The 20,156-nt window shown below is 47.2% G+C and overlaps 1 protein-coding gene across 1 annotated transcript in view; it reads left to right on the top strand.

Annotated features, from left to right (window-relative positions):
* Positions 1-20,156, top strand: part of gsdmea (gasdermin Ea) — a gene marked incomplete at its 3' end in the record, with an annotated part of 78,005 nt that overhangs the window by 16,540 nt on the left and 41,309 nt on the right. Inside the window, exons 2-4 of the mRNA XM_084312022.1 lie at positions 5,720-5,948; positions 7,907-8,099; positions 17,122-17,299. Of these exons, the coding sequence (XP_084168148.1) occupies positions 5,738-5,948; positions 7,907-8,099; positions 17,122-17,299 (582 nt within the window). The 5' untranslated portion in view covers positions 5,720-5,737. The remainder of the gene's footprint in view (positions 1-5,719; positions 5,949-7,906; positions 8,100-17,121; positions 17,300-20,156) is intronic.

Raw genomic sequence — 20,156 nt, 5'->3', positions numbered from 1 at the left:
TGTGAATTGGTGGATGAATTACCAAGAGACGGGTCTAAAAATCAAAAGCAAAGTTACTTGATTTGATTCTGCTCTCTCTAATGGACAAAATCTTATTATTATATCTCAATAGTCAGGATTTGCCGGGACCGGGGGAGATGGTGCGGCTCGTCGCCGTGATGGCATTCCCATCGCCGTGCATGGCTGTTTGTGTTTTCCTTTGGTCATGACGTGCTTTATTGGGGGGTGTCTTGGATGGAGATGTGGTGGGGATTGATGTGTGGGGTGTTTGGGGGACTGGCTGTTCCAGGGGGGTTCACATGCCTTCAAGCAACACTGTATTATTGTACTTATTTTATGCCTATTCTTATGTCTGCACGTTTACGTTGTACTACTTTTATTGTCTTTTATACCTATTCTTATGTCTTAAATGTATGCATTGTTTTTATTCTGTCAATTGTGTGCTGGTTTTATGTTCATGTTATACGAATTGCTGTGGGGCACTCTGGACTGTGGTCCATGTGTGAAAAGTGCTATATAGATTGTTATTCATATGTATTCTTATTATATTGTAAAAAATGTATGCATTGAAATGTTTGTAAAGTCTCGACGACATTGAAAATGAGGGTGAATAAATAAAGGGTTGAATTTAATTGAACCTGTAGTGTCCCTCCCTTCATAAGGGCTCAGTGGAGAGTCAGATTCCTGACTGGCTCACTCCCATTTGTTGGGTCCCTCGTCCCCTTTAGCGTTGTTCCCTAATAAGGTTCCCTATTTTTCCTTTTTATTTTGAGGAAGGGAGGTCTGGTGGTCTAGTTCTTGTGTCTTTATTTCTGTAGTTTAGGCAGACATGAGAAGAGGTAGAGGGGGAGGAGACATCTCTTTATATACTCGCCACCTGGTGGTAGCATGAGCGGCGCTGCCCTAGAGCGCCCTCTAGTGGAAATAGATATATATGCAGCTAGAGTCTAGACAGTTACTAACAATCCTACATAGAACCTCTAACTTCAACACTCCCACTTAGGGTTGTTTTAGCACACTGTATAACCTCTTCAAAACAATTTACAAAGAAAATAATACAGTTTTGGACATCAAAAAGAATATGGCAGTCACTATTTACACACCAAACATGACTTCTGCAAATCTTTTCAGTTTCAGTTTGGAAGCAGGCTTCGTCATAGCATCTGCTACCATGTCATCTGTTGGACAATAAACCAGTGTCATCCTTTCTTCTCTGATAACAGATCTGATGAAATGGTACTTTATATCCACATGTTTACACCTCTGCCGGCACACAGGGTTTCTTGCAATGGCAATGATTCCCTGGTTGTCCTCATACATTTACATTTACATTTAGTCATTTAGCTGACGCTTTTATCCAAAGCGACTTACAAGTTCTGTACGACAAGCCATCAGGAAGGGCACAACTCTATCAGCTGAGCAACAATGTTCATCAAAGTGTTGAGTGCTACAGTGTAGGTTAGTTTATTAGGACAAGTGCATGACAGTACGGTTAGTTAGGGTTAGATTTTTTTTTTCTTTTTTTTCATAAACAACAGTCTTCTTATATACATAGGTCAGGGCGAGTACATGTTGTCAAATAGATGAGGCTACCCACAGCTTCCCTGTACATTTTTACATCTGTCAGTTTCTGAGCATCCTCCTGGTAGTCCAGTTTTTGATCACATGGTGTTTCCCTTGTTCTACATTCCTGCATGTCAAAACGTTTCAGAATCTTTTCCACATATCTCTTCTGGGATACTGTTACACAATTGGCAGACTGTTCAAAGTCCATGCCTAGGAAATGCTTTAACCTGCCAAGGTCTTTCATTTTGAATCTGGTGGAGAGCATACCTTTCACCTGATCTAGGTTTCTAGTGTTGTCTGCTGCGATGATCAAATCATCCACCCAAATGACGATTATCACTTTTCCTGACTCTTTTGACTCCCTTGAGTAGACACAGGGGTCTACTGGATTCTGTAGGAAGTGATCCTCAATGAGACATGTGTGAAGCATCTCGTTCCAATTTTGCCCAGATTGTTTCAGGCCGTAAATGGATTTTTCTAGCTTGCACACTAGCTTCTCTCCTTTCTTTTCGTAACCCTCAGGTTGTTCCATATATATCTCCCTATCTATGGGTGCGTGCAGATAGGCTGTCTTCACGTCCATCTGATGTAAAATCAGATTGTCCTCAGCTGCTTTCTGAACCAGTAACCTTACACTGGTCAGATTGGCTGTGGGGGAGAATGTTTCACCATAGTCTATCCCCTCCCTCTGACTGAAACCCTTAGCTACAAATCTCGCTTTGTACTTTTCGTGGCCTTCGATCCCTTCCTTGATTGAGTTCACCCATTTCCCTCCCACTGTCTGTCTGCCCTCTGGCAACTTGGTGAGGGTAAAGTTGTGGTTGTCCTCTAAGGACCTCATCTCCTCATCCATCGCTCTCTCCCACTTACTCGACCCTGGTGACACTATGGCCTCTTTAAAGGTCTGAGGTACCCCACTGACTACTCTGTAGCAGTAATCAATGGTGGTAAGTGTACTGTCATCCTCATCACTTTCTCTCCGAGCATAGTCTGTCAGATACCTTGGGGGTCTGTGTTCCCTTGAGGGATACCTCCCACTGCTTGTGGCACGTGACGTCACCCTCGGGTGCTTCTCGTCATCGTCCTCTGGGGGTGTCTGGCTGTCTGCCTGCACGTCTGTGCTCAGTACACTAGGCTGTGGTGTCTCTGTTTCCCCATACCTAACCCTGGAGTCCAGCCATGGCTCCTCTGTTTGTGTCTTGATTTCGCACGTTGTCTTTGTGACAAATTTCACTAGTCTGTGTTTTTGCACCTTCCCTTTATCGGGATAGTAGACTAGGAAAGCGGGGCTCCCTTTGTCGTGTCCTACAAAAATAGCTTTTTCACCCCTGGACTCAAGCTTCCCCATGTCCTGTTGGTAAGCATAGCACACTGATCCGAATTTGTGCAGGCTCTTCGGTAAGTTACTATCGTCTAGCTTACACCTGGCCATTTCGAAAAGAGTGCGCCATTCCCTCTCTGCTACCCCGTTCTGGTGTGGGGAGTAGGGACATGACGTCTCGTGTCTGATCTTGTTCCTTCTCAACAGTGATTGGAACTCTCTGTTAGTAAATTCGGTGCCGTTGTCGGACCTCAAACATTTTATGTCCCCATAAGGAGCTACGTCTGCAAGGAATTTCTCCGTAGCCTGGAGTGTGTCAATCTTTGCTTTAAGGAAATAAACAAACACTACGCCTGTACCCACATCTGTAAAGGACTGTACATAGTTAAAGCCACCTATGGACTTGTTCCTTACTGGACCGGCTAGGTCGGTGTTAACTAGTTCCAGTGGTCTCTTTACCTTCTCCGTGGGGCCCCTGTTCCTCGTTTGAGTAAACTTCCCCTTTATGCAAACTTCACATTCTTTGTCAGGTCTATGCTTTTCACCCTTAATGTGCATACCGTCTGTCACTGCTTGCAGCTTCAGTAAATCCTCGTGATTACAATGACCCATGATTTCATGCCATGTCTGGATGTCATGACTAACAGTCACATTACATTTATCATTGTTATTACACTCCGTTTGTAGGTAATACATTCTCTTATACACGTCAATGTTAAACCGTGTACCGTCTCGTTCTACAAGAACATCTTTACCTTCACTGAAGAACACCTCGGCGCCGTTAGTAGTAGCAGACTTTACTGAGAATAGTTCTTGTGGGAACAAGGGTATATAGAGAGCGTCCTTTAACGTCACTGTACACCGGCGCCCCTCACTGTCTATGAGGCATACCTGTGCGTCTCCTCTCCCTTGCGCCAACCCGTAGGTGCGCTTCCCGTCTGCCAGCTCCATGCTGTGTGTCTCCGGCTCGAAGGTGTTGTCAAAGCTCTTGAAACTGTTCCTGTCATTGATGATGTGGGACGACGCACCTGTGTCCACGATCAGTCCCTTCCTCTGGAACTGCGGGTGCTGCGTTGGCCGGGTGACGTATGTTGTCTGCGCCCCGAAGACGAAGTCCTCTCATCCTGCTGCACTCCGGGCGTCATCTCGACTCGCCTCACGTCCACCGTTGCCGCCATCTTGTCTGTAGTCGTCATCTCGTCCACAGCCGCAATCTCGTCCATCGTCGCCATCTTGTCACAATATGTGTCTGCATTAAGCTTGTCGTCTAGGGCTTGTTCTTCCACCGTCAGGTCTCCTGTGGGGGGCGTCAAGATCACCGTCTTGAGTCCCACGCGTGCATGCAGCATAGCATGCGCTCTTCCCAGAGCTCATAGTCCTCCGCCTTTCCGTTGAATGAGGGCCATTTGCCCCTTCCCCTGGTCGCCATCCTCCTTTTTGATGGTATGTTCAGATTTAGCTCTGTTGGCCTAGCGTCTAGCCACGCGGTACTCCCGGTGCTAACCTAGCCTACAATTCAGCTAAGCTTGCTACCCTTATTATTTCGCCCCTGCGAGATCTGAGCCCATAACCTGTTGACAGAATTGGCTATGGGGCGACAATAATGTGGTCAAGAGACATGGTTTCTACCATGAGCCCTTAATCGGCGTGGTTTATTATTTCACATGTGGATCATAGCACAGCAGTACATGGGGTCTCCTCTCCGTGAGAGGCAGACATGAGAAGAGGTAGAGGGGGAGGAGACATCTCTTTATATACTCGCCACCTGGTGGTAGCATGGTAGCATGAGTGGCTCTGCCCTAGAGCGCCCTCTAGTGGAAATAGATATATATATATATATATGCAGCTAGACAATTACTAACAATCCTACATAGAACCTCTAACCTCTAACTTCAACAGCAAGCTTTCCATTTTTGCACAAAATGAGTTCCCTTCTCACTTTTGGTTGAAATACAATTATATGTAATTATTTTACGATTAATTGCGAATTGTTTCATGTTGAGCTATAGATTGTGGATGAATACACACAGAAAGGTACACCATAATAATAATAATAATTAATTTTATTTGTATAGCGCTTCTCACGAACCCAAAGTCGCTGCCTATGGTCATGCTTTATTCGTTTGAGACGATTTAGAAATGTGTCCATTGGAAATACATTGCAATTTCAAGCGAGGTGGACCGGCCGGAAACAACAATGACGTAACCACTACACCTCCCTATAGCTCGGCCGAGAAAGTGCCGATCGACTTGGGGTTGGTCTCTCCGTGTTCAGGAGACTCGGGCGTATAAAAGGTCTTGTCTCCAGCACCCCCACAACCGTAGCTACAACCACTTACGTCAAGGCCCTAATCAACATGCATTAATTATATCCCCCGCGGTCTATTTGAATGCACTTTATGTTATTTACTTGTCTGTGCTACAGTATGTAATTTATGTTTCTTACTGCACTATAATTGTATGTATTTTTTTTATGTGGCAGCCTTTATGTCCAAGAAGACAGATCTTCCCTATGGACAAAATTAAAGTAATCTTGAATCCAAAGAATTTCACTCCTCTACACTGTAAAAAAGAAAACCGTAAAAAAAGAAACGTAAATGTCTGGCAGCAACGGTTGCCAAATATACATTTACAGATTACAACCTTTATTTAATGGTTAATATTTTTGATAAAAGGTAATTTACTGTATTTTATGGCATTTACACTTAAAGTAGAAAAACAAAAGTAATCTGTAAAATAATAGTGATTTATTCATATTTTTTACTTATTTTTTACAGTGTATGCTGACGATGTGACAATAAAGCCGATTCTGATTCTGATTCTTATGCGCAGCCACCTTCCCCAGAGGCGATGTTCTCCCGAGCCACTGCCAACTTTGTGCGTCAGGTCGACCCGGAGGGCAGCCTGATCCACGTGTCCCGCCTCAACGACTCTCACAAGCTGGTTCCCATGGCGCTGGTCGTCAAGCGCAACCGGTTCTGGTTCTGGCAGAGGCCCAAGTACCAGCCGTCAGACTTCACTCTCAGTGACCTGTTGCAGGGGAGCAAGCCGCTCACTCTAGGTATCATGTGCAACACACGGCATAATGTGCACGCACACAGACACACGCACACACGCACGCACGCACGCACGCACGCACGCACGCACACACACACACACACACACACACACACACACACACACACACACACACACACACACACACACACACACACACACACACACACACACACACATTTACATTTTACATTTTGTCATTTAGCTGACGCTTTTATCCAAAGCGACTTACAAGTTTTGTACAACAAGACAGCAGGAAGGGTACAACTTTATCAGCTGCATTATGCTACATACAGAGAGAGAGAGACAGATAGACACACCAATACCATTTTTTTTTTACGGCCAATACGCGATTCCAGCTACTCATCCGATAGTTTGGATAGTTAATTGCACAACGATTATGGAGATATAACCCATTTTTCACCATTACATATTGTAATATCTCGGATATTAACAGACAACCACAAAGTTGGTTCTTTAACAAGATGCTTTATTACTCCTCCTCACGGTTCCTCAATCCAAACAATAACAACCTGTTTCCTTCTCACGCCACTCCCACTTACTCTAACTGTCGTAAACATTGTCGTAATGTATATCCATGACAACTCCCCTTTTAGATAGTTAACTCTCATAGCAATACTATGACACATAATGGCATCTAAGATCTTTCCGTGTGTCAAAAATGAAAAGAAGGAAAGAAATGAATTTGCATTGATTGCTGACGTTGGAAAATGAGAGGGATACACATTTCAAGCCAACATCTTAAGCTTCAATTTAATGTAGGAATGACTATTGAAAGATGTTTTGATGATGAGCAATTCACACTAGAGTAAAAAGTGTGACAACTATCCCTGTTCTCCCCTATCACAGCCCGTAAAATGAACATTGACTGAGTTGAACCTGAGACCCCGCAGGTGACAGTATATCATTTGAAACGACAGTACCTCATTCAAACCTTTATTTATTCTCGAAAAGACAATTGAGGTTGCCCTCATTTTCAATGTCGTCAAGACTTTACAGACATTTCAATGCATACATTCTTACAATATAATAATAATAATAAACATTAATAACTATCTATATAGCACTTTTCACACATGGACCGCAGTCCAGAGTGCCCCACAGCAAATAGTATAAAATGAACATAGGCATTAAAATCAGCACACAATTGACAGAATAAAAAACAATGCATAAATTGCAGACATAAGAATAGGTATAAAAGACAATAAGAGTAGTGCAACGTAAACGTGCAGACTTAAGAATAGGCATAAAATAAGTACAATAAGTACAATGTTGCTCGAAGGCATGTGAACCCCCCCCCCCCCCCCCCCCCCCCCCCCCCTGCGGACACCTGAACATGAAATGTGGCCCGTTTAATTGGCACTCGCCCCAAAGTTGTGGAAATGGTCCAATTTATCAAAAGCCACATGCCAGGGTCCAGAAAACAGATGGACATGTAAGTGGCCTGCATTTCATCTTTAGGTAGCTACTGCATCTCAGTACAAAAGATGAAATGATATGATACCGTCACCCCAGGGAATCAATCGTAAGTTCATCTTAGTCAACGTTCACTTTGCTGGCTGAGATATGTAGCTAATGTAGCATAATGTTCCATATTACAACCAGGGACTAGCAAAGTAGTAACACAACTTATTATTATTTTATTTTTTATTTAACCTTTATTTAATCAGGAAGTCCCATTGAGATACAAGATCTCTTTTGCAAGGGAGACCTAGCCAAGATAACAGCAATAACATTTGCGATACATCACACAGCAATAAAAAGTGTGATACATCACACAAGAACATAATAAAAGTGCATGTATACAATATACAATACACATCACATGTAAACACAAAAACACAAAACACAAAACGGAATAGTCTCTACAATACATGATAGTAAAAGTGTATGACAGTATAATACAGGTAATACAGTCATTTAGCAGTTTTGTTCCGTCAGTTGTGTCAGAGACAGACTTCCTGACCTACAAGGGTGCGTTTGGGGACAACCACCGGGGGAACCTGGACGCCAAGGCGGGTGTCATCAGCGTCAGCCTGGAGGGGCGGGGCTTCTCCAAGCTCCAGTCATCATTTGGCAAACTGAAGAGAGAACAGCTGGACGTGAAGAGGCTGTTGGGAGAGTCCAGAGACCGGTGAGACTGACCTGACCCCTAACCTCTCACCTCTAACCCCTCACCTGAGACTGAACTGACCTGAGGCACTCATCTCCTGACTTGATCCCATTCGCTTTTCATTAGGGATGCTCGATATTGGCTTTTTTACCGATACCGATATTCCGATATTGTCCAACTCTTAATTTCCGATACCGATATCAACCGATATCAACCGATACCGATATATGCAGGGTTTCCCCGTCCAAAAAACTGAATAATTTCAGGTAACTAATAATTTCACTGGATATATATATAACAAATATTGTTATTGTTTTTAATTTTTTTTAAACCGATACCGATATTTTCCGATATCACATTTTACTGCCGATATCGGCCGATAATATCGGTCGGCCGATAATATCGGACATCCCTACTTTTCATTCAAGCCCTCACCCCTCACTCTCACCTCTCACCCCTCACCCCTCACCTCTCACCCCTCACCTCTCACCCCTCACCTCTCACCCCTCACCTCTCACCTCTCACCCCTCACCCTTCACCTCTCACCCCTAACCTCTCACCTCTCACCCCTCACCCTTCACCTCTCACCCCTCATCCCTTACCCCTCACCTCTCACCCCTCTGCAAAGAATAACACTCTGTGACGTTTAAATCACGCTAACATTATGGAAAATGCACTTACCGTATTCTCCAGAGTCAGATGCAAAGATATATACCAATTTCCTCTCTGTGCGTTCGGTAGCTATCCTGTTGCAAGCTAGCCTAGCTTAGCATAATGAATGGAAGCGGATCCCTAGCCTAGTTTAAAACTCTGATGTGTTTTTGGCCAACAGCTAGGCTAGCTGGTCCGTATCCGTTGTTAATTCATTTGTGCTATGCTAGGCTAGCTTGCAGCTGGATAGCTTTCTACTGAACGCACTGGTACCTTTAACAACTTTACAATATCCAAGAACCTTGGGTTTCTGACTTGCATTTTAAAAGGATTGTCGTTAATAAACCTTTTTATATGACCAATGACCATAGTCAGGGTTGCCACCTTTCACTAATAGAAATAAGGGACGCCTGCCCTAACCTTAACCTTACCGGAGACCTCATACACCACCACAACCTTAACTACAGATGAAAGTTTCATCTCTTTGAACCGATGCTTTCACCAAAATTGAGCACCACAGACAAAGAACCGTATAACTCTGTTTTAAATGAGCAGAGGGACAACTTTATTATCTGAAGATGGTGAGTTCGAGTGTTTGTGTTCATAAACAGCAGAGGATGAGTACTTTCTTCATTCAGGGTAGAAGCGATTTGGACTTAACGTTTGAAAACATCCAAAACATTTCAAAACAAAAGTTATACAGTATATATGCTCCATGCTCCACGCTCCACTCTGAACTCCATTGACTATACTCTAGGGCGGCCAGGGGTCGGCAACCTTAAAGATTAAGATTAAGATTAAGATTAAACTGGACTTTGAAGAAGTCTTTATTCATTGCACACATTGACAATGTCGTCATGCAGTGACACACACATGCAATGGGCGGCACACACAGATACACACACATGCAATCTTTCTTTTTGGGTCGCAGATGAAATTTTCCTCTCTGCGTTTGACCCATCCCGTCATCCTTCTCCTCAAGGGCAGTCGGGATCAGACATGGGCTGCGGCGTGGGGCCGCGCCCGGGAACCAATCCAAGTGCTCCTGTCTGTCTTCGTCAGGGACGTGACAGCGTTAGCGATCTGTTGTGCATGTTTTTCCATTGGGTTTATCTTATCGGGAGGGGAAACCCTTGCGAGCACGGGGAGATACCCCACCTGAGTACCTGCACATGGCAACCTGGTCCCCAAGCGGGAATCGAACCCAGGACCCAGGATCTTCTAGCTGTGTTAACCACTACACCACCGCGCCGACACGTGTGCCACTATTGGTACACGGTAGCTTAACCAATGGCACACTAGCAATAAGTCACTAATGCCGCTTTCACACTGCATGGTACTCTACTCGGCCTGTTCGGTTTTCCATTGCCAAAATCTGCGGATGGTACCTGGTACTTTTTTTTCTACCTGCTCTGTCGAGGTTCCAAGTGGGTAGAACCATAGATATATATCACTAGATAGCTCAAGGCGAAGTCTCCCGCGTAGTTCACCGGTGGCCATCTTGCTTGAGTGGACTACTGCTTTAAGGTGATGATCTGCACAAACAAAAATACTCTTAACTCGCTGAAATCTTGACGGATTTACAAATGGTTTGGTTTATTACAAACGTTATTAACGTGGCTATGATTCTTGCTTGGTAGAATTATTTGTATAATTTTATATATTTAAAAAAAAATTACATTTGTTTTTATATGAAAGTCCATTATATGTATGTATGTATGTATGTTAGATCCTGATGGTTCAGCCAGTATCACCTCTTTGTCTGTTTGGCTTGTGTTATCATCTCTCCATCCACTGACTCTGCGTTGTGTTTATTTTCTTTGACGCCCTCTCATACTGGCTGCACAATCTTTGTCATTCCCCTTTAATGCAATCCGTAATCATAATAATTCCCCACCTCCATAAGAATTCGACACTTGACAGCGTGATACCTTTCTTGGAAAAACGTTGTTTATCACATAAACAAAAGCCTCAGATCAGATGTTATCAGATTGTATTGTCCTCGAAAAGTCTTTGGAAGAAAACTAAATTCATTATTCTAATGATCTCTCCCTTCACCCCGCTCGGTGTCGTCGCGGCCTGGTGGTTATTCCAAAAGACTGTCGTCGTGGTCGTGCCACGTCAGTCCTCCCCTCCTTTTCCCCGCGAGGGGAGGGGGAGGGGGAAATCGCTTCAAAGTCTCTGATGGTTCCTCTCTTCTGGGGATTCGTTCCTTAGTCTGGTTTACACCCGGAAGAAACTTACTTTTCTATATTCTCGCCATAGCAACGACATGTGACGCGCTGTCATGGTAACAACATTTAACACACATTAAAATGCCGTTTCTAATGATGTCAAACCTCTCCCCATCGCTCTGACCCAAACCTCTTGCTGCTGTTTTCTTATCAGTTTGTTTATGTGCCGATGGCGACCTCGGCATGCCCTGAGCTCTATCTCAGTCTGCTGCTGCAACACCATCTGCCTGCCATAAGCGCTATTAAGATCTATAGATCTTAAAGCTGATCTCTATATATCAGTTATAAACCAAATGTACATTGAAAAACACCGATTTCTTTCACTCCCCCCTTTGATTCTAATCAACCTACAGAATCAACAAACTACTTGGTTTTTCAATCATACCCAGCTGTCATTTTAACGTACACGGCCTCCCTCCATCGTTCCAGGAGAAGGGAGACAGCATCCCATCAAAACTGCGATCTCGCTAGTCGATGCCCACGATGCACCAGGGAACACACAGTGCACATCCACTAAACGACACCCAGAGGCAAAACCTCACAGCCCACAAAGCTCCTTTTTTTTTTTTTTTACTTTTACTTCCTTGTTCTCTACCATGGTTTTACGTACTTACATTTTTATTTAACATTTATAGACATACAACACAACATTTACATTGACATCCATAACATAACAACATACAGATATGGGTCCCTTGAATATGGCCTCATTCAGCCGTCCAGACCCCCGTAAGAGGAACCCCCCCTAGAAACCGGGCTCCCCCGCATCCCAGGTCCGTCCCACGCGGGGCCCAGCACTCAGCGACACGGGTACCTTGAATTTGATTGGGCCAGACCCAGTAGAGGGGCGAGGGGTGATACTCCCCCCCACCGAGCCAAGTCCGCTACCTCCCATGTCACCAAGCCCCCCACCCCACCCCACGCACAACGAACCCACAACCCACGAGATCCCACTCTCCCTCCCGCCCTCCTCCCCGAGAGATAGAACACCCCCATATCCTGGTCCACCATGCACGGAGCCGAGCACCCAGAGCCCCCACCCGCCCCCGCCCGACCGCCAGGCCCCCGGTCCACGAGAGCCCCAAGCCCAGGTCCGCAGAAGGCCTAAGCACCACGCCTCAATGGCCCCCGACCCCCCGCGACCCCAAGCCCGGTGCCCCCCCGGCCCGGAGACCAGACCGCCCGGCCACGACAACCGAGGACCCCAGGAAACCCCGCCCCCCCCACACCAATCCCACAACACGCAAGGCCCCCCTCCCCCGGGTCGAACCGCCAGAACGATGGCCCCTCCCCCCGACCCCACTGAACCCACTGTACCTCCCATGTCACCGACATCATTGCATACATTTATGAAATTAAAACTAACCACACAATAAGAAAAAATGACATGGATATAAATGGTTATATGGTTCGCACTCTTTCCCCGGTTTGCGGTTTGGAGGGGGATCAGCCCTCCCACTGGAGAAGCCCCCCCCCCCCCCCAGAGACGAAGATACCCCCGAAAGAGGCTCTCCAAGCCTCTCTTCATGTCCAACATTTTGAATTCTTGTCCTTCATATTTGTCCATGTGCACATTTAAAGCAACTGCTATTCTAACATAACTGAAGAAATAATATAAAAGAAGACTAAAGACAATTGGCACTTCCCAGGTAATTCCTTTTAACCCTGTTTGACCCCTGTTGGCGGGTTGGAGGGGTAAGGCTCTCCTGGAGAGGGCCCCTCCTATAACGACGGAGATGACCCCTGTGGGGGTTTTCCAATGTCCCTATTATTGTCCAAAATTTAATTTGAATTTTTATCTTTCATATGATAGTACATTCCCAGAGCTCCCGATCAGGTCTCTGAATGTAATTCCCCATGTTCCCCGTCCTCTTAGCTGTGTGTCCTGTGTGTTAGTGTCTATAGTTTAGTCTAGTACGTATTATTTGTATTATATGTCCCGAGTCAAGTCTCCATTTCCCCAACTAATGTGTTCACCTTGTCTGTATTCCCAGTGGTCTGTGTGTTGTCTGCAGTATGTCTTGAATCTTTGCCTCCATTCACTATCTAATTATATGCATATGTGGTATTGAATCTTGGTCGGTGTGTATGACCTCAGTTGCAGAGTCCTGCTTGGTGTGTGAGACTTCGTTTTCCGAGTTCTGGTTGGTCCGGTTGATCTCGGTGCTCGGGTCCCGGTTGGTGTGTGTGGCCTCCGTGTTCGCATCTTGGCCGGCCCGGGCGACCTCCGCGCCTGCATCTCGTGTGCGGATGGTCCGGCCGACCTCGGTGCCCGAGTCCCGGTTGGTCCGTTTGTATCCAGCGTCTCCCTGTCCCTCCCCCGGGGGCCGTCTGTTTCGCCTCTCCCGAACCAGCCTCCATGCTCCTCAGCTACACTTGCATCGAGTCCAGTCCGCGTGTTGGCCATGTTAGCTTGTAGCTCCCGTCATTTCCGTCATTTCCTCGTGTCTAGATCTTTCCTCCGGTGTTTGTACGTCTTCTGGGGTCTTATTTCTCTCACTTTTTCTCGTGGACATCTTTCCTTTTCTCTTATATCTTTGAATTGTTACCTTTTATTTTGTTTTAGACGGTTTTACTTCCCTTTCTCGATATTATTTGACCGGGAGCTCTTTCAATGGTCTCCTATCCACCCATCTCAAAAACGGAAGTCTTTACGTACTCTCTTACTGCAAGTCATGACTTTTTACTCGTACCATCTGGCGCTTACTCGTACTATTACGCGACACCTCAACTGTCGTCACAGTGATGTCCACAATTCTCTCTTGTTGTTTTACCCACCCATTGCCATGTCCATCTTCCCCTCTGGGAATTGTCTCTTCAGCTAGAAAACCCTCCTTTCTTCCTGATCCCGAGATAAACTCACTTCCCCCCTTATCTACCCTCTATATATATATATCCTTCTATATATATATATCTTATATATAAATCCTCCATAAGGTTTCCAATATATCTCATACTCCTGTAAATTATTATCGATTATTACATGGTGTTTTCACATTTGCCGAAATGCTTGCTTGTGATTGGTCAATAGCGTGCGTCAGAGGTCCAATATTACCCGATAACGGACCTCTGTGGAACAATAATGACCGCTGTGCGCAGCTGTTCGCAATCAAGCCCACTGACATCAGTGCAATCAGACACTGCCGGCTGCCGGGGAAGCTGCCGGCGATGACAGGGCGGAGCGACGAGCGGAGCCAGAACCAGTGTTGCGAGTCGATGTAAAATGAATTAGGTATATTGTTAGTAAGTTAGCCATGTAATAAGCGGGATAATGTATAGCTATACTCGATCATTGTTGCAAAATAATTGACCTTCACTGACGTTTAAAACACCTCGCCGAGGCGGCTCGGTATTTTAAACTCTGTGTCGGTCAATTATTTTGCGACAATGACCTCGTAGCTATACATTATCCCTTACTGAACACACAGGACTTCACACTGTCGTCTTGTCTCTTGATTTCTTGATTGACTCTGACAGGAAGTCCCTGTTTGTCCATGATTCATCAATACACCCGCCCATGCTCTGTTGTTTCAAAACGCCTCGACACAGCGTCTCCGCAGGAAAGCCCCCTCCGATGTCTGCCCTTGGGCAACACCGCCTGCGACCGCTGGTCTCCGCCCCGTTGGCCGTCTCCACCGCCGTCGATGGTCCTCCCTACTCTGAAAGCAGAAAAACAACACCAGCAGTCTTCTGTACACTCGACTTTCCCTTGTGTTTTCTATTAGTCTACCACCTTCTCAACACCCATATCTGTCCTACAGGGCGGTTCCCTGTTTGTCATCTTCCATCGTGACACCAGAAGCTTACCGATACCCATTTCTTTCAGTATGTATACTGTATATGTATATATATGTATATGTATGTATGATAACTACATCTCTGATGTTTTTAATAAACCAAAGGTTTGAAAATGTAGCAACCTATGGTTATTTCAATAGTACATGTTAGGGATAGTGTTGTCTGAGGACCCAATCGCGGAACAGAACGAGGGGAGAACAGGCAGACGAGACGTGGAGCCAGAGGTGAATTATATCAACAAAAGTCTTTACTACAAAAGAGGGCAGCAACAAAGATCTTCACAAAAATACTTCCAAAGGCAGCAACAAAATACAAAAACAAACAATAATCTCATAAAGAGAGCAAGTCCAAAAAACACAAAACAAAGTTACTGCAGGGAAAACTTACTATGAAACAGGAGAACAAGGACGTGGATAACAAACATGGGACCGAACATCAAACAAGGATCTCAAAACATGAACTCCAAAAATGAACCGACACTGGAGGGTAGGGAGCACACAGCATATATAGGCAGACTAATTAAGACATGGGACACAGTGAGGGCTAATTACCAACGAGGCACACATGGGGAGAAACACAAGACCAAACACTCTGGGGAAATAAACAGGGAAACAAACAAAACTAACCACACAAGAAAAGACTGAACACTAGACAGAGTAAACACCATACAAGGGACAAATAAAACAATTAACAAGGGAACAAGACGAAAGATAACACAAGGTTAAAACACATGGGAGGCAACACAAACGCCAAGAGTAAAAGTTTGTCCAAAGGTGGGGGCTGGTGAGGAGGAGAGGAAAGTCTATGCAAGGGTGGGGGCTCTTGAGGAGAGGAGAAGGTCCCAGGGACAGGCGAACCCTCACAGTACATGCACCATATAGACATGCATGTTATGAGTGGGCATGCTCCACCCACGCAAGATGGCCGCCATGTGGCAATGTTGGTCTCCGTTGGCCAGCAGTGCGGGTGAGTCATCTAGTGATATATATCTATGGGTAGAACAGGGACTAAAAAGTGACCTGAAACACTGATTGGTCAGAAGAGAGAATCATCACTATGCCATCATTGCGCTACACGGGGCGCATCCTGCACAAAAACTCAAACCCACCATCTTTAAATAGCCTCGCGACTACTAAACATTAGCATTAGCATTATTTGTTTGCAATAAACTAAAAAAGATACATTCACAGTGTATTCTGCCTAATTTATTGATGAAATAAAACCAACAGCAACACAATTTACCACCAAGAACAAATAGTTTAGTCTCATAAAAAGATAGCTAATTTTGTTGATCGCCACTTTCTCTGCCGAGCTAGGGTAACTTTTTCGCATCTACTCCCGAAACTCCGCATGCGCAGATTGATAAACCTAGATCTCCGAACAATCCAGAGACTCCGTGGGCAATCTGCGCATGCGGAGTTCGGGGAATAGGTGCGGAAAAGTGACTATAGCTATAGTGCCAACTGACTTGGGATTGGTCTCTCCGTGTTCAGGAGATTGGGGCGTATAAAAGTCTATTGGATCATTCCTCACCTCCGCCCTGTTCTCCCCCTCCGCCCTACTCCCCCCTCTGCTCTCCCCCTCCGCCCTGCTCTCCCCCTCCGCCCTACTCCCCCCTCTGCTCTCCCCCTCCGCCCTGCTCTCCCCCTCCGCCCTGCTCCCCCCCTCCGCCCTGCTCCCCCCTCCGCCCTGCTCTCCCCCTCCGCCCTGCTCCCCCCCTCTGCTCTCCCCCTCCGCCCTGTTCTCCCCCTCCGCCCTGCTCTCCCCCTCCGCCCTGCTCCTCACCTCCGCCCTGCTCCCCCCTCCGCCCTGCTCTCCCCCTCCGCCCTGCTCCCCCCCTCCGCCCTGCTCCCCCCCTCCGCCCTGCAACCCCCTCCGCCCTGCTCCCCCCCTCCGCCCTGCTCCCCCCCTCCGCCCTGCTCCCCCCTCCGCCCTGCTCCCCCCCTCTGCTCCCCCCCTCCGCCCTGCTCCCCCCCTCCGCCCTGCTCCCCCCTCCGCCCTGCTCCCCCCCTCCGCCCTGCTCCCCCCCTCTGCTCTCCCCCCCTCTGCTCCCCCCCTCTGCTCCCCCCCTCCGCCCTGCTCCCCCCCTCTGCTCTCCCCCTCCACGCTGCTCCCCCCCTCCGCCCTGCTCCCCCCCTCTGCTCTCCCCCTCCACGCTGCTCCCCCCTCTGCTCTCCCCCTCCGCCCTGCTCCCCCCTCCGCCCTGCTCCCCCCCTCCATGCTGCTCCCCCCCTCCGCCCTGCTCCCCCCCTCTGCTCTCCCCCTCCACGCTGCTCTCCCCCTCCGCCCTGCTCCCCCCTCCGCCCTGCTCCCCCCCTCTGCTCTCCCCCTCCACGCTGCTCCCCCCCTCCGCCCGCCAGGCTGGTGGACATGCAGCACGTGTTGGTGCAGCAGCTGCAGAAGAGGGCGGAGGTGCTGGCCGTGCTGAAGGAGAGGGTCCTGACCACCAGCCCCTGCTCCATCACACAGAGCCAGCAGGAGCAGGGCACCTGTGGAGGGGTGCTGGGGGTCGTGGGCGCGCTGGGCAGCACCGTGGAGGTACGGTGCGTTTGGTTGGTGAGGGGTTCATGTTTGTGTGTGTGTGTGTGTGTGTGTGTGTGTGTGTGTTTGATTGTGTGTGTTTGTGTGCGTTGGTCTGTGTGTGTGTGTGTGTGTAGACGTTTGTTGTTGAACCAAATTTGTGTCTTAAAATGTGTTTAAAAGCTCTGTTCAGTGTGTGTGTGTGTTTGTGTGTGTGTTTGTCTGTGTGTGTAGACTTTTGTTGTTGAACCAAATGTGTGTCTTAACACATTGAGTGCCACGCCCCTTCCGGGAAGTGACCACTTCCGTGCCGCCCATTAACCCCATGTAAACGTAGTTGTAGTCTGTAGAACTAGCCTATATTTTATAGTATCGCTATGGGTCTAATAACGCCCTTGAGTCTCATTGAGCTGCTTCTGGTCAACGTGCAAAAAACGGATTCTTTTTTCATCCGTACATTTCCATTTATACCGCTTTGAATATGAACATAGTCCGGCCGCTTCTGAGCAATTCCAGGGAAAAGACACGAAAACAGCGTTTTTGTGTAATTCAATAAACACGTTGTCATTTTTCGCCTCATTATCGGATCTTCCTGAAATCAACGCTAGATCATCACTATTATCCTTTGTCATGCACGCATGCAATGTGGCTTAGACCGGCGCCCCCTCCTCCTGCAACCCAATGGCAGAATAGCTAGACACATAAACACATATAGCTTCAATCGCAGTAGAAATAAATATCAGATCAACGCAAGCTTTCATATATGGTGTCCTTACCTGGTCTCTGAAGTAATGGGGAAAAAAGAATCCAATAATCTCATCGCCATTCCAGTTATCCACAGCGATTGTGCCTCCGACGTTATTGGGCATTGCTCTTGAACGGGCGGGCAGGGTCAGTTGTCCAAGCCATCCCTAGAAGCGTGTGTTTTGCCGGAGTGTTTAGGACCCGCCCCCCACGCCGCAGCTCAGTATAGAAAATAAACAAACCTGTTTCTAACCGGGTGCATTACTGGCCGAAGGCGTTAGAGGGCTATATAATACCGTCTGCCAGCTCAGACACACTCAGAACAGTATGTACAAGGTGCCCCGCTGAATTATGAATGGATATAGATAATAAAATAAATACCGTGACAGAAACGTAGATCTACGTTTCCCGCACTCAACGATCGGACGACAGAAACGTAGATCTACGTGAACGGCACTGAAAGTGTTAAAATGTGTTTAAAAGCTCTGTTCAGTGTGTGTGTGTGTGTGTAGACTTTTGTTGTTGAACCAAATTTGTGTGTTAAAATTGGTTTAAAAGCTCTGTTCAGTGTGTGTGTGTGCGTGTGTGTGTGAGAGAGAGAAAGAGAGAGAGTTTGAATGCGTGCGTGTATGTGTACCTGCGTGCATGCATGTGGGTGTGTGTGTGTGTGTGTGTGTGTGTAATAAACTATTAGGAGAGGTTTGAGCTGTGCTCACACCCTCTTTACTAAGGGGATAATCAGCCCTGTTATTTATTGTGTTAATTGTTGAAGCCCATAAATAATTTGCATCAATTATGAATAATTGATTATCAGATAATGCGGGAAACACCTAATTGCCTAACTGTAGCCAAATTGTATTATATGCCATTAAAAATATGAATATCTACAGTATGTTTAATCAGCTTATTAACTCATTTTGTCATGTAGTTAAATCAAGTTTTTATAAGCTATGTGGTCAAATGTATTTCTTTTACACAAATTAGAAGGCGGAACGAGCAGCTCGACGTCTGCCCTATTGTCGTTTAGTGCATTAACGTTAGGTTATGACTATAACCAAGTTCTGTTAGTATAGCGACGCTCGGCATCGCTCTCTGCACTATCTCGCATATGTGCACGCGCACTGAATAAAGACCACAAATGTACCTTTAATCCCAATATTCGTCTGACCACACCCCTATCAGCTTACCCATATAAGCAGGGGTGGGGCCACTCGCCTCCTTCCCAAGCTTTCGCCACAAGGTGAGGTCAAAGGCTGCAGCGGCGTCGGATGCCGAGCGTCGCTATACTAACAGAACTTGGTTATAGTCATAACCTAACGTTCTGTTCCGTATACGCTCTCGCTCGGCATCGCTCTCTGCACAAGGGAGGCCGAGCGAGAGCCAACGGCCGACAAATACACCCCGCTGACAGCCCCCCACAACCATCAGAACAGGGAGGGCCGAGCCCCCGCGACCCACCCTAATGGAGGGCACCCCCCCTATTAGGGGCTTCACGGGAGGGCGACGGACCCGACCGCGCGAAGAGGCACTCAAGCAACTCAACGCACAGGGTGAGCAGACCGTGGCTTGACCCCACGACTACACACACGCACAACCCGCATGCCACCCGGGAACGAACGGAGGAACAACCTCGTTACTGCCCCCAGAATCACAGGGTCAAGGGCAAACCCAACCCCGTGGCAAGGCCGTAGCAGCGGAGCGCGAAGGAAGACCCAGACCCACCAAAAGGACTGGACTCCCTGGAACGGGGGCCCGGAGAAGTCCATGATGCCAGCATCAAGACCCCACCAGGTGGGCACGTAGTGCCCCGCCCCCCACATCGCCAGCGTATTCGGACAAAGGCCCCTCAGCCGAGCGGGCCCCGTCCCCCCAATAGTACACCGCCTGGCACACTGACCCTGCAACAGGCAGTCAGCATGGCCGTAAGCACACAAAAAAGGTTAACCAACGGAAGCAGGCAGCGCACCGGGGAAAAACCAGGCAACAGGCTATTAACCCTAGCCTGGAGACTGCGGACGAGACAGGCGCCAGAGGGGACAGCTGAACACAGCCGCCCTGGCGGAAGGAGCGTAAGCTGGCGGTGTTGCATGACCAAGCCTCCATTTAAAAACCCCCACCCAGAGGGGTCGAG

The sequence above is a fragment of the Notolepis coatsorum genome (assembly GCF_963971535.1).
Source record: "Notolepis coatsorum genome assembly, chromosome: 4".
NCBI lineage: Eukaryota > Metazoa > Chordata > Actinopteri > Aulopiformes > Paralepididae > Notolepis > Notolepis coatsorum.
Note: the sequence above shows the minus strand (reverse complement) of the source record. Positions and strands in the feature narration are given on the sequence as shown.